This window comes from Pelmatolapia mariae, linkage group LG10_11 (genome assembly GCF_036321145.2).
Source record: "Pelmatolapia mariae isolate MD_Pm_ZW linkage group LG10_11, Pm_UMD_F_2, whole genome shotgun sequence".
Lineage (NCBI taxonomy): Eukaryota > Metazoa > Chordata > Actinopteri > Cichliformes > Cichlidae > Pelmatolapia > Pelmatolapia mariae.
This window is the reverse complement of record NC_086236.1, coordinates 32,990,243-33,012,034: the sequence shown is the minus strand read 5'-3', so window position 1 is coordinate 33,012,034 and position 21,792 is coordinate 32,990,243. Positions and strand designations below refer to the sequence as shown.

At 40.7% G+C, this 21,792-nt stretch overlaps 1 protein-coding gene across 2 annotated transcripts; it reads left to right on the top strand.

Annotated features, from left to right (window-relative positions):
• The first annotated feature begins 307 nt into the window (after positions 1–307).
• fez1 (fasciculation and elongation protein zeta 1 (zygin I)) lies at positions 308–19,926 on the top strand. Of its 2 annotated transcripts, XM_063486356.1 has the most exons (10): positions 310–607; positions 3,940–4,292; positions 7,513–7,600; positions 13,994–14,080; positions 14,633–14,798; positions 16,757–17,064; positions 17,621–17,701; positions 18,551–18,626; positions 18,714–18,779; positions 18,933–19,926. In XM_063486356.1, exons 2-10 carry the CDS (start codon positions 3,970–3,972, stop codon positions 18,947–18,949), a joined length of 1,212 nt encoding a protein of 403 aa, XP_063342426.1. In that variant the 5' UTR covers positions 310–607; positions 3,940–3,969; the 3' UTR covers positions 18,950–19,926. The 2 variants fall into 2 exon arrangements, with proteins under 2 accessions (XP_063342427.1, XP_063342426.1); XM_063486357.1 differs by lacking the exon at positions 13,994–14,080 and having other exon boundaries at positions 308–607.
• Positions 19,927–21,792: the final 1,866 nt, after the last annotated feature.

Below are 21,792 nucleotides of genomic sequence, written 5' to 3'. Positions count from 1 at the left end.
TTAAGCTAACAATATATATATATATTTTCCTCTCTGTGCGTTCAGGTCTATGGCAGAATGTCAAAGCAGACAACAAAAGAAAAGATGCTCACACTCTGTGTACACAGTGGGCTACCTTGCTACAAGCATCATCTCCTACCAAAGCCCCTTGCCTCCCCTCCTTCCTACTTCATGAATATTAGGGAATTAATGCTGGCAGGCAGGGAGAGCAGGAAGGGGCTGGGACAAAGAGAGAAAGAGAGGTTAGAGAGGGAAGCAAGCGTGGGGAGAGGGAGGGTGAGGAGAGCTGATATCGTCACAGGACCTGGCAGTGCGCAGGCTCTGAATGAGCTGGGTTGGCTGCCTATTGATTGGAAAACAACGGGCTGTAGGAGGACAGATAAGGGTGTCTGTGGGCTAACGGGTGAGGGTAGGGATACAGACCAAAGCTCACACTACACTTCACCTCCCTGAATTCTCCTCTCGCTCTGTTTTTTCGCCCTGGAATGAATGCGACTGCTGCTGCTCATCTCTGGGTTTTGCTGTGAAGGGAGGTGCCTGTTCTTCTTCTCTGAGAAGATCCTGCCTACACACCAAGCCAGGACAAAAACGGCTCCTCTAACCACAGGTAATCTGTCTTCTTGTCTGCACTCTAATCCCGATGTTTGTTCTTCCAGTCCTTCCCGTTATTCCAGACCCTCGTTTGCATCTTGCTACCATCTTTGCCTTGTAACCATGGTTTCCTCTCTTCTCTCCCTCCCCCATTACCTCTTTTTTTCCCTCCCTCTGATGAGCTGATGACATGCACTTGCTTGATTTCCATTTCTGTCATGGCAGTAAATATTGATTTAAAAAGGAATCCTTTTCAGTTCTATTTATGTGGGACAAAATCACATTGATATGACTTTTTTATAAGCTTAAAACAATGATGGCTGTAAAAGATGTGACATTTTATTCTATATTCTTAATACACCACAGCCTATTATTTTTAAAAGCACTTAACATGGCATCATTTGAAAAATGCTCAAATGTATTGAGCAAAAGAATGAGGATAAAAGAATTCTTTAGAAAAAAAGAGCAAGGGAGCTGCTCTTTGATTTGTCTGATTCAGCAGTTGCTACTCAAAAATAGAATTAGAGATTTGGTTCCATTGCATTAAATGACCTCTGATGAGTTTGTGCAATTGGCACTTCCATGCTGAGACCACTACCACTCTCTGTGAAGGTCACATACAAAAAAAGCTGACACACAGACACACGTACCTGCACATCTCTAACAGCTCCATCTCTATACTGTCACCATTTTTAAGGATGCTGTAAACTCCCACCTTTCCTGTGCCATGGCAAAATATTCCACATCCAGCTTATTAAACTGACCCAGCAGTAAGCAGAAAGGCTACTGCATGATGGGACGAGTGTTCTTAAGAAATTGAATTTGCAATTTTTGTTCTTAGCCTGCCAGATTTTCAAGCAGCAGTTCATCAATTCCTCCTACAAAGAGTCCCCATGGCGAGGTTTGAGTCAGCCACTAATTTCCATGTCTGTGCTCCTTATTTGGGAGACCAGATCCACCTAATTTGGCCTGTTGACAGACACAAGTTGTCAGTCACCATTACATGTGTATGTGTTTGTCTTCTACTGCAGTGTGGACTGAAACAAGAGTTAGGACCATTAATGGGAGATCACTAACAAACAAAGTAAGCGAGCTACACAGTGAGGAGAGTAAGAAAGTAAGGGAGAGATTCTGAAAGACGATATCCGGCTGCAGCACTTTGCTGAGTGCAGCGATGAGAAGGAAGAGACTCGCACAAGCTTGTTTTTAAATGGACTTCTCTGTACTTACCCATTTACGCCAGGCCACAGTCCAGCAAAGCACAAAGGAGCTAAATTAGTCCTCACTGCTGTCTGACACTGCGTCAGGCAGCCTGAGCAAAGCACAACTTGTCAGAAAAGATGTACTCCAGCACTGACTGTCAGCACCCTTCACTCTCTCTGGTTTTATTAAATTAAATCACATACACATACTATTTTTAATTAACATTTATCAGTGTATACTGATTTTACTCTTCAGTTAAGTTAACTGAAGTATGATATTTATTTATATATTTTTACTACGAACTGTGTAAACAGTAACAGTAATTCACCAATTTAAATAGATAAATTCTATTAATCTTTTCCACATTTTGATATCAAGTTTGACACTAGGCACCAACTCTGGAACGCATGCTAAACCACAAACTAATGGAATAAACTTTTGAATATAAGAATCTGAGAACTAATTTCTCAAAGGGAACATTTAACATACCTCATCCTGTAAGTTTTCTCTGTTCTTCTGAAGCTAAGCTTAATTTCACAGGAAAAAAATAAAACATACCAAGGTAAATACCGTATTTTTTGGACTATAAGGCACACCGGATTATAACAAAACGTGACTGAAATCTGCTTCGTAAGCATGTCTCTTAACAGGTGCCATTTTGGGGTCCTTATACAGATACCACAATATTATGTTGAAGCACAGTACGTATTACTCTGCGAGGCTCCTGACTACCGTAGCCGTAATGCTCCGACAATCCATCAAGCGGTGCAGCTTCGTAGCTTACCAAAGTCGTACTAAAACATTTTGACAGATTTTTTCGTGCCGTGTAGCACATAAAATCGGATCGAGGTCAGTAAGCACAACCAGAATCAATACATGAGGCACCCTGTCAATTTTTGAGAAAATTAAAGAATTTTAAGTGCGCCTTATAGTCCGAAAAACACGGTACTATACTAAAACAATCAACACAAAAAAGCAGCAATTTGGGACTCTAATGGTCTCTTGTGTTTTAGTAAAATTTTACCAATAAGTTTGTTTATTTTCTAAAACATTTTGAAATACTGCTCTGAAGTCTGAAGTAAAAGCGTTATGATGGTGTTAAAAAATGATCTTTACCTATATGTTTGTATCACCACTGGAACATGAGTCAGTCCATCTGAATGAGAAGAACGTGTTCTGGTAACATTTATTGTGAACAAACGATACATTGATAGTTAATTAGTTTAGTTAATTAACAGAAAATGAAATGTATCAATATTATATGGATCCTTATATTGTATGTCTATAGTAGCACATGCTTGTAGCAGTATAGTATGTGTTTATGTATGCTATCTCAACCTGATTGGTTAGGTTTAGGTAATAAAAAGCATGGTTATGTCCAGGAAAGGTTGTGGTATGGGTTAAAATTGCTCTTAAACAACCATTAAAAAAATAATAATCAGCTGAAATGTATGGAATCAAAGGTTTGGGGTTGTTTTTTTTAATTCAAATAATTAATCATTAAGGAAAATGTGCTTGGTATAAACTGAATAGACACCAATGATTTGGCCAGATTCCATTAAATATTTTACAGTTCAATTATGTAATAAAACTGCATGGAAAATGTTCATGTAATCCAAAATTCTTTAAGTGTTTTTTCAGTGTATATCAAGCAAAGCTTTGACCAACACAAAAATAGCACGATTATAATATACAATGTACTTTGACAAATGGTTCTATAATTTCATGTCCCAGAATATTGAAGCTCTCATCAGTTAAATCATTGTTGGTGTACTTAATTAACTGGTTTACCAGTAAAGCAAACTGGTTCGGTCCCCCCTGGGACCTGGTCCCCTTCTGGCACACCTACCTCTATCTCCTCTTTGTCTAGACGTGCTGGTGCCATTCCACATGAGGACAGAGAGGCATGATTTATGCTAGACCAAATAAATCCTTCTGGGACACTGGTTAATAAAGCAGATGGGGACAGATGGAAATCATGAAAAACCTTTGTGCTGTGACTGACCAGACCTTTTCTTTAAACACATTTGTGGCCTTGGCTGATTAAGCAACATATGCTCAAACTTAAAATGTCTTGAATTTAAAAGCTCTTCAAAATTCAGGAAAAGCAGTTCATTAAATGCTGCATGACTCTGTTTCCTGCAGGACTCAGACATTAACTTGATAGGGGACACTATGGAAGCCCCTCTTGTGTGCTTAGATGAGGAGTTTGAGGACCTCCGGCCCTGTAGGATGGATGAGATGGACCAAAGTCTCATCAACGACTCCTACTCCACCACCACCACCGTCCCCCTGGCCTCCATCACCCGTGAGGAGTTCTCTGAACTGGAAAACTTCTCTGAGATGATGAGCTTCAAGTCAATGGAGGACCTGGTAAATGAGTTTGACGAGAAGCTCAATGTGTGCTTCCACAATTACAACACCAAGACGGAGGGCCTGGCGCCCATACGCAACCAGTCACACAATCAGGAGGACGAGGAGCGACTGCAAGATGAAGAGTAAGTGACACAATATCTGAAGCAAGGTTTACTTATTGGAATCTTTCAGTCTTTAGTCATCTGTTACTGTGTATTTCCAAACAGCTGTGGTAATAAAGGATGTGACACTGTTCAGTGTGTAAACTATAATGAACCCAGAACAATTTGAGCTTAACTTGAGGCACCAATTCTAAACCCAGCTAAAATCCCTTTAAAAACAGAAAAAAATTAAAGTCAGTTTCTGTCACTGTAGATAGAGTCTACAAGGGTTTGTATTATTTGGAATTATCGTAAAAAAAATAATGTTTGAGTGAAAAAGTTATTAATCTATATTCTGTCTTTAAATTTTCTGTCCTTTGGTGAACCTGCAGGATCTCTGCTACAGTTATGTTGACACAGAAAGTATATGAAAGAACATTTTTAGAAACATGCCTAGTCCCCTAAAGAAACACAGGAGGTAGAATATCAACAGACATAAAAAAGAACAGCCTTTCATGTTAATCAGTTAGCAATATGCTCATTATGCTTCCATTTACAACACACACACACTGGAGGCTGAAACGACTTGGCAGCCTGGAACAAAAGCCAAAACATTTCCACACACAGACCACAACATCCCCAAACATGCAGTCAATCAGCACTGTGACCCCACCCTCCCCACCTCCACCATGTCAGGCTGCATGCTGAATTATTCAGTGTGCAGCGTCGTACGCCTCAGTTGGCTTTGGCCCTGTCCCAGTCTTTGCCTCTCCTCTGACTGCCAGAGCCTCCTCCTCCTCTTGTTAGCAGCTTCTGAGGCGTTCTCTGAATCATGCTAAATATAGCTTGACTGTAGGTGTGACAGCAGAGTTTTTTGGAAAGGATTATATGACTTTGAGCAATGATTAATTTCTGGTGAGAAAAGTGAGCTTTTATTGGTCAATAAAGCTCTGAGTGAGTACAGAGCAGAGTGCAAGGCAGTGGGTGGATTGATACACTAGTGTCATAAATAAGGAAACCATAAGAAATACATTTCAATCAGACATACATGAGTGTTCCATGTTCCTCAGAAGAGTTTGTACCATGAAGAGGTGGTACTGGTGTTAATGAAACTGGAAGGTTTGTGTTTTGTTATGTCACACAGGAGCAAACAGGAGAAGCTGACACACAAACAAAACTATTCACCAGTCTAAATCTGCAGCTTGGTTGAAAACCCTATGTGGCACATTTTGGAGTAATCCCTGCAGTCACCTGATCTGAAACTCAGCTTTGAGTGAATCTGTCAAGCTGATGGAGAGCTAGAAATTTAAACAGAATGATTCCTGTTGTGTGGCTGCAGGCCAGGAAACACAGCAGGACAGCGTCGGAACATGGACTTCCACTCCCTGTAGGCCAGATGACCAACCATGTGTTATAAACACAGAACGTGCTCGTCATGTGCTGCTCTGGTTTCTGATGTGGTTGTGACTGGTTACGTTAGCTTTACTGCATTTAAATTCTTCAGTTTTATTTATAGGAAAAAGCATCACATAAGAAGACTGGTACCACTTGAAGTGTTATATAAAGCTACAGCCACCAGTCAGCTAGCTAGACTCAGTGTGTAACCAGGCTGAAATAGTAAAAAATGTGCTTACTAGCACTGCCCTTGGCACATGCTCATCTGTGATATTAGTGCAGTACTAAATGCAGTAATCCCATCTGGATTTGAAAGCATGGGCGACTAGCTCAAGGCTGTTAAAGAAAGGAAAGATTAGATAAAAATCTTATATAGAATAAGATACTGTATCCTGTAACAATATATTAGAATAGAATAGAATAGAATAGGATAGAATAGAATAGAATGGAATAGAATAGAATAATCCTTTAATTTTCCCACAAGGGGAAATTTGGTTGTAACAGCAGCCAAAAAGACACATATACAACAAACAGTACACAGGACACAGAACAGAAACATACACATTTTTTCTTACATATTTACATTAAGGACAATAGTTACTATAAACAGTTATTAAATTAAATAAAATTAACTACAGATAAGAGGCAAACCCAGGTTGTAGTGCGAATCGGTTGATTAAATTATTGCAGTTACAGCGCAGATGTAAACATCTATGATTGTTGGGAGCAGTTTTGATTGTACAGTCTGACAGCTGCAGGGAGGAAGGACCTGCGGAAACGCTCCTTCATGCATCTAGGATATTAGTTCTATTAGTTAGTTAGTTAAAATCTGGTATGCTGGAGAGGTGCACAGTATATTTTGTTGGTCAGAAGGTCCTTAATACTGTATAACAGAATAGATATCCAACAGTTAGAAAATACAGTACAGTGCAAGTTACAGCATGTTGCCTAAACACTTACTGCGTGTTCAGTGCAGCTGTGCACTGTGTCTACAGTGTGATTGTGGTATGTTGTTGACACTTCTAAGCAGTTTTTTCCCTGTATTCTGATTTAAGCTCTTTAGTTTTAAAGCAATACCAATGCACTTGAAATCACTTTGTAGCGTACTGCCACATTAATATAGAAAGGCAAACTCTGCGACCAGAGCTGTTAATGATCCTGCAAATTAGAATCGCATTGGCAACAAATATACCTCTGAAAACACGAGCCAGAGAGGTGCCATCAGGCTTTGTTAACTTTTAGGAAAACTAGAACTAATCTTTGGCCTGGTGTGTGCAGCCATGACACACAGGCATGACTGGTGAGGTAAGCTGCCAGCTCAATGGAGTCCACTGTGTAAGCAGGCAGGGGCAGTGCCACTGGGAGCAGGGAAACAGGCCTCAGCCAACCTCTGAGTGACACACACACACACACACACACACACACACACACACACACACACACACACACACACACACACACACACACACACACACACACACACACACAAGCTCAGACACAAAGGACACTTCTCTCCCAGTTTTTACTTCACTCTGCATCAGACAGACGCTGGGAGAGTTGGAGAACACTTTGTACAATGATGTGAGGAACTTTATCTAAATCTCTGCTGAGGATACCGTTTAACACGTAGTAAGCTGCACTTCTTTTCTATTGTGCACTGCTCCCCTGCAGCCCTGAACTCCACCACAATGAAATATTGACTGAGTTGCAGGCTGCTGAACATAGGGCTGAGTACACGGCTTTTTACAACCAGAAAAACAAATCTATTGAGGGCAAGAGCTGAGGGCAAAAATTGTGTCTTTATACTTCTTTTTGATATTTGCTTGAGTAGGTTTGCATTTTGACATGGGTCTGTGTTGTTTTGCAGTGTGTGGGATGCTCTAACTGACAACTACACCGCCACCTGGGACGGCACCGACTCGGAAGGAATCAACGGCAATATCTCTGACCAGGAGGTACATTTCATGCCACACCTTCATGTTTAGTTTAAATCTAATTAATATATACATGTAGGAATAGTTTTGCACCATTTCTATGCAAATTTTTATTCTCATCAATAGTAAAAAGCACCTTGAGATGACTCTTGTCGTAAATTAGTATTAAATATAAATGAATACACTGAACTGATTGCAAACTATTCTGATGAGCATCCTTAACACTGTGGTGTAATATGGGTGCTGAATGAATGGAAAGCTCATTCTCTGGTCCACTCTAATGTTTGTTTACACATTTCATCCTTACATGAACATGTCTGACCCAGAAAATGCACCTCACAGTCAAATATTTACATGTTTGTCTATTCGCTTGCTATAAATGGTTAACTACATTCACTAATTTCTGTGTTTGTAAGGATAATCATGATGCTTTTCTTAAAGACAAATGCTGTGTGTCATTATTTTCCATCTTGATGTGCTAAAATGAATAGTATGACTAGTTTCTGCTCCTGTAAGATTCATTTCATGCTGACAATTGAAAGCATGCCTGACCACCCTTGACTGGTCTGGCATTCAGCTGAGCTCTGCCTCCTCCTCCTCTGTTTCCTTGATTGCCTGTCAGATTCAGCAGGACAGCAGACACTTAGCGTTCTACGCCATGTTTGGACTGGTGAAGGCCAGAGGAACTGTGGTTATCACAGGAGCAGAGGGTGGCTGTGGAAATGTATCACATTCATGCCTTCAAGCTAAAGGTTTTATACCTAGAGAGACACAAAATATTTAACATATGACAGCTTCCTATGAGGAAAATCTTTTCTCTGCATTTATACCTCTGATTGTTTCTCCTGCCACACTTTTTAAATATTATAAAAATGTAGTTCTATTTAACTCGAAATGAGTAGAGCCACAAAATAGATTTTCCTTTTGTAACATGGATATTTATCACTTTCTCATTATTGTATCAGCATTGAGGAATGGATAAACTGTTAAATGCTAAGTTGATAATAAAACGTATGGTAACAGTGCTTAATTAAAAAATGTTTGGTACATGCACCATCATATGTTATCATGCTATCTATTTGCTCAATAGCACCACAGACAAAGTATAGCTGAGGCTTAATGGAAACCCATAAGTTTTGAACATTGCTAGAGCAGCCATGATCAAAGTCAAGAGCGCTGCAGACCAACTTAAAAATCAGAAAATTCATCTTCAATAAAAGTTCAAGAGAAAGTGATGTATTTCTCAAATTGTATTTGAAAAATATAAAAACATAGGCTGTTTCACTATAGATTGCTAATGCTCAGTCATAGTGACCCATCTGCCACTGGGACACAAACGTCAATCCAATCCAATCCAATTTTATTTATAAAGCACTTTAAAATACCCAGCACAGGAACAAAGTGCTGTACAGAACATAAGTTAAAACAATAGAATAACAGAAAACAGCAAAAATAAATAAATAAAACACATAATACATAAAATTAAAACAGCCCTATATTAAAACAAAAACAAGATAAAACAGCATCGAATCACCTAAAAACAACTAAAATAAAATAAAAATAAAAACCAACATCTCACGTGGTGTCAAAGGCCAGGGTAAAGAGGTGGGTTTTCAAGAGTGATTTAAAAACAGGTAAAGAACTGGCCTGTCTAATCTCTAAAGGAAGCTCGTTCCACAGTTTTGGAGCTGCTACAGCAAAAGCACGATCTCCTCTAAGTTTACGCCCAGTCCTGCGTACATTCAGGAGCAACTGATCAGCTGACCTGAGAGAGCGGGTGGGTGTATAAGGCTGTAGCAGCTCAGAGAGATAAGATGGGGCGAGGCCATGGAGAGCTTTAAAAGCAAATAAAAGAATTTTAAAATGAATCCTAAAAGAAATGGGCAGCCAGTGAAGTGAAGCTAAAACAGGGGAAATGTGCTCAAACTTTCGAGTGCCAGTTAAAAGACGAGCTGCGGCATTTTGCACCCTCTGTAGTTGGGTAATATATGATGTGCTGACCCCAATATAAAGTGCATTACAGTAATCCAGCCGAGTGCTAACAAAGGCGTGGATCACTGTCTCAAAGTGCTGCCGTGAAAGAATTGGCTTTATTTTTGCCAGCTGCCTGAGGTGAAAGAAGCTAGATTTTACCACTGCCTTAATTTGATTATTAAACTTCAGATCACAGTCCACTTTGACCCCCAGGTTTGTGACAGTTGGCTTAATGTACTGGGCCAGGGAATCTAAATACACATTGGGGGTCTCAGTGGGGCTACCAAAAACCATCACCTCTGTCTTTTTATCATTGAATTTTAAAAAGTTGACAGACATCCAAGCCTTAATGTCATCGAGACACTGGAGTAATGGCTGTGTGAGGTATCTGCCTTTTTTCTTTAGAGGGACATAGATCTGACAGTCATCAGCATAAAAGTGGAAAGCAATGCCGTGCTTTCTCAGTACAGAACCAAGAGGAAGCAGATATAAAGAGAAGAGCAGGGGGCCTAGAACTGAGCCCTGTGGGACACCACACAAGAGGGGAGCGGAGGACGACACATAGTCACCGAGACTGACACAGAAAGTTCGCCCCGCCAAGTAAGACCTGAACCACTCCAGTGCTGTGCCCCTAATGCCCACCCAGTGCTCCAAACGAGAGAATAAAATGGCATGATCCACTGTATCAAACGCAGCTGTCAAATCTAAAAGCACAAGAACAACACAATCCCCAGCATCAGTAGCTAAAAATATGTCATTAAAAACTTATAAAAAGGCTGATTCAGTGCTGTGAAAGGGTTTAAAACCAGATTGGAAAACCTCTAACACATTTTGCTTTTCCAGGAAGGTCATTATTTGGCTGTAAACTACCTTTTCAAGAATTTTGGAGAGAAAAGGTAGTTTGGAGATAGGCCTGTAATTTGCAAGAACTGTAGGATCAAGAGCAGGTTTTTTAATCAGGGGTTTGACTACTGCATGTTTAAAATCTTTAGGGACAACACCTGACATCAGACTATGGTTTACCAGCTCAAGAACCAAAGGTCCAACTGTAGGTAACACCTCTTTTAAAAGTCGAGGCGGGACAGCATCATTTGGAGACCCTGCAGGCTTAAGATGACCAACAGTCTCCTTTACAAAGGACAGAGTCACAGGCTCAAACCTGTCAAAGACAGCAGAGCAGGAAACAGAGACTGAGAGGTCATGAGCACAAGGAGAGATTTGAGCCCTTGTGGAGGAGACCTTCTCAATAAAAAAGTGTAAAAAGTTTTCACAGGCTTCTGATGAGGGCTCGATACAATCAGTATATGGTGCACTAAGAACAAAGTTAATAGTTTTAAATAAAACGCGCGGGTTGTGACAGTTTGACAAAATAATGTCAGATAAGTGTTTTCTTTTGGCATCTTTTACAGTTCTTTGATATTGACGCCAACAGTCCTTCAGCATCTGGAATGACACTTGTAATTTGTCCTTTTTCCACTTGCGCTCAGCTCGACGGCAGTCGCGTCTGACAGCTCGGGTCATGTCGTTCAGCCAGGGCTCAGATTTAGCTTTAGGCAGTCTGGTTTTTAATGGAGCGACAGTGTCCAAAGCAGTCCGACAGGTGGAATAAAACCATGAGCTCAGTTCCTCAGTCTGGCTGCATAAAAAATCCGGGATCTTACAGATCTGGTTAAAAACTGTTGAAAAGTGCTCAGCAGTGGAGGAGTTAAAAACACGACAGCGCTGAGCAGCAGCGCGAGGTTTAACTGAGGCACAGGCAAGAGGAACTTCAAACATCACAGGACTGTGGTCAGAAAACACAGCATCACAAATCTCTATGTTAAAAACAGAAAAACCATGAGATAAAACAAGATCAAGTGTGTGTCCACGTTCGTGTGTGGGACCGGTCACACATTGCATCAGATTAAATGAATCAATAAGGTTTAAAAAACCCTTCGCCATGGGCATATCAGGACAACACACGTGAATATTAAAATCCCCAACAATAAGAACACGATCATAATTTGGCATGAATTCAGCCAAGAAGTCAGCAAAATCACTCACAAAGTCCTTATTGTATTTTGGAGGCCGATAAACCACCGCACACAACACTGTGTGGGAGCAGCCCAACTCAAACACAGACAGTTCAAAGCTGGTGAACGACGGGGTTGATAGCTGCTTACATTTGAAATGACTTTTAAAGATCGTAGCTATTCCTCCTCCTCGGCCCAACATACGCGGGGAATTAAAATAGCAGCAATCGCCAGGTAGAAGATCTGAGAAGATGCTGCACTCACCAGCGCTCAGCCACGTCTCGCACACACAGAGAAAATCCAGTCCTCGGGATGTGAAAAAATCCTTCAGGATAAACGTTTTGTTCGCTAGGGACCTAGCCTAGCATTTACCAGGCCAATCCTGGCGGTAAGTGGCGGATCCCCGTCGCTAGCCGTCTTAGAAGCCCGACACAGAGGCCGCAGGTTCCGCAGATTCACACCACGCCGGCGGGGACGAGGAGAGCAGGGTTTTCGGGACTGGAACATCCCATCCAGACCGATGACAGGTACCAGCCAGGCACAAACAGGTTCCAACGATCGCCGAGAGAAACAGAAGTTTGGCACCGCTCCTTGTTTTCTGGATAAGGGCTTAAGAGAATACCTTAAAGAAGCTTTCAGCTTCACCAGGAAGCCAGCCCGGCGACCCCGGCGACGGCACTTATGCCGGAGTGGTGGATCTGGAACACGGCACAGGTGAGCCGGGATCTCCGATATTAGCGGGGGCAAAGTTTTATGTCCAGCTTGGTTCCACTTTGCCCAGCCTTTGGCAGAAGGTCGGAGATCCAGTAGGGTTAGGCGATCATACACCAAGAGAGAGTTGGCATTTATTACAATAGTCATTAAAATCAAAACAAACAAACATAACACTGGCAGTGACAGTCAATACAAGAGCATCAAATTTAGGTCAGGCTAATGAGCAATATCACAAACTAACCAGCTCCTATTCGAATGTTTTATTCACTTTTTTAAATATTTTTTATAAATACATTTATAAAAAATATTTAACTCAATATACTTGCGAGTCATTTCAAACTGTTCTGTTAGTGCTGTAGCCCATCTACAGTACCTTTGTGGACCACCAGAGGACCCCAGCCCACACTTTGGGAATCACTGTGCTAGAAAAAGATGATTCATGTATCACTAACGTAAAAGGTCCAGGAAACGTTGTGAGGAGTAAAGATATTTCACAAAAATATCTCCTCCTGTGGAACCTGCTCACAGTTCAGGTTCAGGAGACAGACACCCTCTCTTTAGCCTCCTCCTTCAATTCCACACGTAAACAGGATGCAGTCTATTTACATGCTTTTAAAAATGGAACGAGTAAGTGGTTTTTAAAATGTGATAGTAATGTAACAGTAAATTATGTAAAACCTTTTAAATATTTAAACATCAGACTTTGAAATGAACTCAGGTGGCCAGTTGGGGTCTGGGCTGGAGGGCTGCTCTCCTGATGTGGGGACCAGGATGGTCTGCTTGTCTCCACCCCAGACTGAAGGGGGGGCATCTCCTGAATCTGGGGGCTGATTGCCTATCTGGGGGTTATTGGTGTTTGGACCTGGGAGTATAAAGTGTGTGTACGGCATCCATTTCTGTGTGTCTCCAAAGAGGGTGTGTGTCTGCCTGTTTGTCTATGTGTACATGTCAGGTCAGGCCTTAGACTCCCCCTCTCTCTTAGAACATCTCAGGCTCCCTCAGGTGTGGGGGCCTATTTAACCCTGACACATTCCCTGCCAGTGACTGTTGCCCCCATCTGCTGGTGCATTGGTACTTCTCGGTATCTGGGCCTGGATGCTCAGTTCTGTACTGGCTTGTTCCTGGTGGCTGCTTGGTGGGACCTGGGCCCCCTGGATTTGTCTGCTCTTGGTGGGGGTTGGGGTGTCCTTGGGTCTCGGGCTTGGTCTGCTCCGGTGTAGCCAGTGGAGTCTGTGGGCTTGTTGCCGCAGTCACCTGGGGCGTCTGCACTGTGGCTACTGGGTGACCCCTCCCCAGGGCTCTCCTCTGCTCTTCTCTGAGTGGGAACTGCGGTTGTCCCTGTGGTGGTCCACCTGGGGCTCTTATGCTCTGGAGGGCCTCTACATTTCTGGGGCCCAGGTCTACTGCTTCAGGTCCTGGGGGGCGGGGCTGAGCTCCTGACACCCATTATCAAACATTAAATGGAAAAACTTTATGAACACAAGCACGCTCACGCAGACTACTCTACTTGCCAAAGTAAATCTGTCTGCCATTTTTTGCTGGATAGAGCAGGGAAAAAATGAACAACTCCTGAATGAGCTCTCATTCAAACACACCAATTGATTTATTTTTCTGAATGTATTTTAATTAATTACTCTAATACAAAGATGTCACCATTTGACTCTTGCTGGCATCCTCACCACAGTAATCTGTTGGCATAATTTATCATTTGCAGATTCATGAAAAAGAGGAGGAGGAGATGAATGAGAAGAACGACAATGCCAACTGCCTGAATGAAGAAGCTCTTATCACAGCAGATCAGGTCTGATTGTGTGTGTGTAAAAATCAAGTGAACGGCAAATTTTTCATGACCAACACGTTTCAGCTTGTGGCCTTCATCAGCGTCATTGCAAAATGTCAAACAGTGTGTGTTTAAATAAAAAACAGGAAACAGAAAAAATCCAGGTGGACCAATCACACCTTCACAAATAAACAAGTTGACCAATTAAATTTAACGAGGTGGTACTGGCTAATTGGCTAATTGGTTAAGCCACAGCCCAAATAGATTCTGGACTGAACCACTACAGATTAAAAGGGGGAAACCCCCCCCCCCCCCCCCCAAAAAAAAATGTCATAATGTAATACATACTCAAAATTACACAGAAAAATGCAAATAAGTTAAAATATATAGGTACATTAACATTAAAAGTGGGAGAAACAATACAAAAATCTAGTTAAAAACACAGAAACACAAAAGTAAAGTCCACAGAAACTCATTAATAGATAAATCCTCAGTCATACCTGTAGGGTGTAAACTCTTTAAACAGCTTGGTCAGCTTGTTTATTTGTGAATCCCTCCATTTCTGTCTTCAAGGTCATTGAGGAGATAGTTGAAATGATGGAGAATTCTCCAGATCCTGGTGAAACTGAGGAGGATGAGGAGGAAGAGGTCAGTCACTCCTCCTCCAGGACCAATCTGTCCCTGCTAGAAGAGATCAGGCAGCTGTCACAGGCTTCAAACAACAACTGCTCCTATGAAGGTAAAGCTGTGAATAATCCATATTTCTGGTTATTTCTTATTTTTATTTGACTTATGCAATGTCCTGACTGAGCTGTTTTAACTAATTTATTCTAATGCTATCGTTCAGGATTACCTCGTAGACTAGATATAATAGACTAGACTTCATAAAAAGTGCATATTTTCTGTTAAGTAGCATGTCAGAAATGTGATAATTTCCTATTAAAGTCATCCTTTAGGTCAAAATAAAGGTACATACCTCAAGATAGCAATGAAATACCAAAGGTGGGACTCTCTTATTTGGTATTACCATCAGTTAAAGCTAAAAACTATCATCACCCTTTTCATAAAAGCTCCAACATGAATCCATTTAAACCTAAGGCAGAGATACAATGTTCAGGGAAAAATAAGTCTCAAATACAACTATAACTATCCATCTGTGTCCATTAGTTATCTCATTTAGTTAGTTTGAAGATGAGAGTTTAAGAGGTCAATAACTTTTCTTTACAACTAAAAACTGTAAATAATAATTAGTTAACCTTCTTAAAGAAACATCAACAGAAACAGCATTAAACACGTAGCACATGCGCATCTGTGCAGGGATTATCAGCTATGTCAGTTAGCATTACCAAGCTCACTTTAGCAAACATGAAATTTTGGCTGCACAGAGAAATCAACATAATAAGAACAAAGAAAAATGGTGGTTGTACAATAAATTAAGCCACCCACAGTACTAAATGAGTAAAATAAGCCTTTCCTTTTTGGCTACTATATCTAAATGTTGCTTCCATATTTTAGTGGTTTTCAGCTACTTTTACGCTATTTGTACTTCTACTTTTCCACCATTGAGAAGAGCACTCGAAAGGTTACAGATACAGATAGATATTTGGAGTCAAAAGCCTTTTTATATAGTTTAGATTCACAGTTGCAATGTAATGACAAAAAACTGCTCCGTGACTGACACGATATGTGTGTCATAATATGAACACCCTGCACAATATTCACCTTGCAAACTGGTCACATGTACCAAAGTGGTGGAAACACCTCATGTTTAATAGCCATGACGAAACCAGCTGTTTTGTTCACATTGTCTTCTTTTTTAAAATAACTGGCTAACACTCTCTAACACCATTCTTTTTTACTCTGGAATTTTATTGTATGAAGCAAGTAAATACTGTACAGTGGAAGAATACATGAATATATGGATCAAAGACAAACGTGTTTTTTAGGAAATTAAGTATTTAATAATGCTGATAAAATGATTTTTTTTCAAGTATCTGGGGGAAGTGTATACTAATTAAAGAGCCTTGGTCTTATTGTGAAATTAATTTGCAGCTAGAGAGAGACTTAAATAATAAAAAAAAATAAAATAAAAATAATAATTTCAAGCTTCGTCACCAAAATTGATATTCATTCGTGTATTCATTTTGTTATTTCACAATTCTTTTTTAAATGGTGGAGACTTTACGTGCAGTAAATGGACGTTATGGTACTATATCTAGTGTGGGTGTAATATAATATTATTTTCTGCCTCAACATACATTTTACATGATCAAATTTGTAATTCAAAAAAACTTCCCAGTTGAGCTAAAGCATTACAGTATGAGCAGCCACAGACAATGTCTTTAGGCATCTGCGATGTAATATAATGATTACACTGTACCAGCTGCATTGTCAGATATGTTTCTCCCAAGCTGCTGTTTTGTTTGTGTTCTTTTTACAAAATACTGATTGCACTTCCTTCCTTTATACACTGAGCTATCATCAGGGACTGCTCATTATGTTATTCATATAACAGTACCTTATTCATATAGAAAAATTACCCTGGGCCGCATTAGTATACATTACTGGTAATTAATACTGTCACAGTGGCACCGATTCCAAATAGTCAGACTATTCAAAGAATATTATTTTACTGTTAGCATCCTGCTTAACTCTAATGATTCCCACAACCTTTCCGCTCTCAAATCCATCCTGCAGGCCTGAGCCTGATGCCCAGCTCAGCGCTTGTTGAGCTGCTGCACCGGGTGGAAGTTGCTATCCGCGAGTACTCAGAGGAGCTCGTCAGCCAGCTGGCTCGTCGTGATGAGCTGGAGTTTGAGAAAGAGGTGAAGAACACATTCATCACAGCACTAATGGAGGTGCAGAACAGGCAGAAGGAGCAACGAGACAGCAGCAAACGCAGACGTCGGGACAAGGCCATGAGCCTGCAGGGGGGAGGGACGGTGCCCGTGAATGGAGGCAACGATAGCACCACAGGCCAGAAGACAGGGACCATGCTTGTTAAGGTGGGTATTACTTGGCCCCATCACACCACTTGTGCTAATCTCAAATATTAACAATATGAGGCATTTTATGAATGTGCAGATTTCTTTTTTAAACCTTTCACTGTAAATTACAGAAAGGTAAAATGAGAGTGCCTGCAAGCTCTTCCTTTCCCCATCCTCTTTAACTGTTAGTATAATGGATATCTAAAGGCCATTAGCCTCTAAATTATCTTCCAGGAAAGATTATAAAGTGGCTGTGACCCATCATCTATGTACAGTAACTGCCCAGTGCAGTCCTATCCAGCAAGAGAGAAACTGCCTAATGGATTTCCTCTCCATTCGATGTAGCAGCAGTCTGAGTGCTGTGAGTCTGGCTCTTGGTACCTTACTCTCTGTTACTGAACTAATATGAGCGTACCAATGGCTTAAGGAAGTGGATGCAATATATACAATAAATTGCACAATGATACCATGCTGAAATCTGCTGAAGAGTAATTAAAAAATGAATTTTGTCATATGAATTGGTAGTTTGTAATAATGGTCACTATATCTTTGTATGTGTGTGTGTGTCCTACAGCGTTTCAGCATGGAGGGAATTTCCAACATTCTACAAACAGGCATCAGACAGACATTTGGAAGCACAGGGAATGACAAGCAGGTAAGGTTTAAATGTTTTACATAAAAAACAAAAAAAACCAAACAAACATGCACAGATGAGCCAACCCATTATGAATACTCACAGATGGAAAAAATTATATAATGACATATTTAGGAGTTCTCGTTTCATTAGACAGTAAGTGAACAGTTGGTTCTTGTAGTCAGCCGTGAGTGTAAGGCGACTGGCCATCCTTAGGCGTAGGCCTGAAATTAGAAAGCCTGTTAGATGCCTCTGGTGAACAGCTGCAACCACCAGCTGGAACCAGCTACAAGGTTTTGACTTCTCAAGGTTCACTGGTGCAAAGAAAATAAAGGCTACCTTAGCTGGCCTGAACTGAGCTAATGCACTGTGGAAAGAAGACCAGCAGGTGTAAGGGTGAAGATCTCCAACTGTATACTGTATGTTGACAGAGGTTTTCTCAGTACTTAGATTGGTTTGCAATGATGGACGGTTCAGATTCAAAGTTTGGTGTTCTTAGAGCTATACTGCAAAACAGGAGCTGGACTAATCCTGGTGATTTCAGGCTTAATCCAGTATTTCAGTAGTACGAACGTGGCTGACGTCATGCCAGGGCACATCTCCATGACATAACAGAATTTCATGATATTTTGTCAAAAGTAGCTTGACAAATTGATACTACTCTCATGTTACTTGTAATGTAAAGCTACAAGTAACTCACTAGCTTGATTGCACTTTGGTTGAACAAAATTCTAATTTAAACAAACAAACAAAAAAGTCTAATTTAAAAGAAAAGAAAAAGAGAGAAATGTAATCCTTCAGTTTAACAGAGGCTACTTATTACTCTCTTATTAGTCTTAGAAAGCCTTCTGAACCTTTATTCTGTTTCAGTACCTAAACACGGTTATTCCATATGAGAAGAAAAGCACCCCTCCATCTGTTGATGACCTGCAGATGCTCACAAAGAGTAAGACCACACCAGAACATCTGTAATAGAGCCAAATAAAAGGCAGAAGTAGTACATTCAGCCTTGTTGTCTGCTTTATTCATGCAGTACTCTATGCCATGAAGGAGGACAGTGAGAAGGTGCCTACACTGCTGACCGACTACATCTTAAAAGGTAAATGCAAACACAGTCTTCTGCTCACTTTTGTAGCGTTTTACACAGCACAGTGGAAAACAGTGACATTTTCTGTACTTGAAATATTGCCTGTCTGAACAGCTTGGATGTTGGAAACTATATCAAGGTAGTTTGTTCTGTCTTCCTCTTCAGTCCTGTGTCCTACCTAAAGCGCCACCAAGCCAGAGGCAGCAGTGTGATGGAAACTTCCTTCTCCAAGGGCATTTCTGACCTTACTTTCCTCTGGTTCAAGCTGCATGACCTCCCCTCTTTTACCATTACCAACTATGGATCCTCACCATCAACATTATCATATTCACCTCAACTACGACTACTGCCTTTCGCTGAGCTCACTTCCTCCCTTCCCTGCGCATCAAACTCAGGCCACAAAACGGTGACCATCTGAATAACAAGTGGAACAGCCGATTCCCACTTTTAACAGACTTCACTTATGGAGCATGACATGCTATTAATGACCATAACACCACTTTGGTACAGTGATACATAGTTATTACTGCTTTCTTTTCCTTCATTACTTTACTTTCTCTTGTTTTTAATTTTAACAGAATTTCATTGATTTTTGAAATCATAAAATGACCTCTTAACCAGTGATGGTTTTGTACATTGATTCTTTTCATAAGGACTACACTGTCAGACAAATTAAACTGCATACTGCATCCACACACGTCTTCGTATGGTTTCTGATTAAAAAAGTGATTAATCTGAATACAAAAGCCATGCACTTTTATCTGCCAACTTAGCACTGTTACTCCATGTACAGGAGAGGAAACAATACTATTATGGGTGCAGTGCAGTGCATTACAAAGCTTTTTTTTCTTTACTTTTTGCTTTCACTAATTATCCAGTGCTCTTCTGACTTATTTCTAATTTCTTTTTACGTGTATCTAAATATTTGATATGGACTCTGTTAATTTTGTACTTTTATTTACTGTGTCATCAGAGCGACAGGTATCTGTGCATTCCATCCCTATCCAGCTACATGGAGGTATATCAGTGGATATCATCCCCCGATGAAAGAAGCTCATTTCAATAGAGTTGTGCATATTAGCATATTTATGACTTCCTTTGTGTCATGTAGGTGAATGTTACATCGCTAATTGCAAATTCTAATAAACATTCTACCCCAGTTGTGTGTTCATTTGCTTCTGTTTTGCATTTAGTATAATCACTCCTGATAAATTACACAAGTTTTTTTTTCTTTTTCTTTTTCATTTGAATCTATTCTTTGGAAGCTTTGACTTTCACAAGTTATCAAAAAAGACCGACAAAAATGTTTATTTCCTCAGGACTACTGTGTGAGTGCAATTTTGACTGGTGATTCTACACATGTAGTTTCTAATATTCCAGTCCAATAATATATATCCTAATATTCCAATATGTCTGGATGTGTTTCAACAGCTGCCAAATGGCCAAGATGCTTTTAGAAGCTCTTATGTTTCTGTAATGTGTCTAAAATTTGGTAAAGACTTTTTTTGAGAAGGATCTTTATCGGATGCTGATAATACCTACATTTAGAAAAAAAAACAGGACTTCAGTGCGCAATGTTCCTGCTCACTGCAAATTTATTGTGACTAAAGAGATTATTTAAAAATGATTATTATTCAGATATTTTTGTTTCAAAACAAAAACAATTCTCACTTTCCATGAAAACAAACTCTACAATTATAAGTATTTTATCATATTTCTGCCCTATATTAAACAAACACAGATTTATTGAGGACAGTATAAGTCACACTTACACAATTCAGCCATACGCTACATCTGTGAAATAGTAAGATCTTGCTCAAGCTCTGTCATGATAGGAGGCAATAAGACGCAGGGTTTCTTCAGCACAAACTGCTTTTATTGAACTGTAGCAGCAGTGTACCTGGCTACATCAATTTTCTGAAAACATACAGTGTTCCAGCGACCTCTAGTGGCCGGCCCCATAGTAGCCTTACTAGTACAACAAAAACAAATCTCACAACATCTTCCCCTTTAACAAAAGTACTTTAAATATAAAACAGTGTTGTCAGAACGTACGACATCACAGGGGTAGACTACCCTCAGTCCTGATAAGGGATTATTCTGCCCTTAGAACATAGAAAGGAGATAGTCCTCAGTCTCCCTTTGGAGCACCCCTTTGGCAAACCGTGTCCCTATTGACTGGACTGGGCAACAATGTCTTTTCGAGTACTGCAATCTTTTGCCAGGGGCCATTGGGCAGAGGAGTAGTCACGAGGGGTTCCCGTCGCTGTGTAGGCTTGTGCTCTCTGCAAAAGTTGCATGATCTCACCTTGTGTGTCATTTGAAGTCCAATGTTGGGCCACCACACTGTTGATCTTGCGCGCACTCTACATTTAGTTAGTCCTTGGTGGCCTTCATGTAATTGGTCAAGGACACTGGGTCTGAGTGCTGTGGGAATTACAATGTGATCGTGGTAGAGCACTAGACCGTCTGATTCTGAAAGGTGGCTTCTGGCTGCATAGAAGCCTTGCAGTGATGAGCTCTTTGCCATTCTCCGAGGCCACCCTTGTCTCATGAAAATGATTGCTTTTTGAAGCTCTGGGTCCATCTGTGTAGCACTGCGAATTTCCTCCAACTTATGTGACTTGATAGGTTTGCTTGTCACTACGTTGCTCACATATACCTTGACCCGGCTGTCTGTCTCGGACTGATAGCATCCATGCAGTGGATGTCTGGAGAGTGCGTCCGCCACCACTAACTGTTTACCGAGAACATGCTCAGCAGTGACATTGAATCACATCAGTCGCATCAGCAGTCTCTGACATCTCAGTGGCGTTTGGTCAAGGTCGTATGAGTTGATCAAAGGCACCAAGGGCTTATGGTCAGTTTGTACACGTACATGACCCATGCCTTGGATGTAGTGGGCAAAACGTTCACAGGCCCAGACAGATGCTAAACACTCTTTTTCGATCTGCGAATATCTTTTCTCTGCATCTGTGAGAGTGCGAGAACAAAAAGCAACGGGCCATAACTCCCCGTCATGGTC

Bases quoted from the DNA above. Each gene is read 5' to 3' on its own strand.
- fez1 (XM_063486356.1), top strand. From the start codon at position 3,970: ATGGAAGCCCCTCTTGTGTGCTTAGATGAGGAGTTTGAGGACCTCCGG. The intron at 14,081-14,632 runs GTCTGATTGTGT...TCTGTCTTCAAG, and splicing joins CTCTTATCACAGCAGATCAG to GTCATTGAGGAGATAGTTGA. The intron at 17,065-17,620 runs GTGGGTATTACT...TGTGTCCTACAG, and splicing joins CAGGGACCATGCTTGTTAAG to CGTTTCAGCATGGAGGGAAT.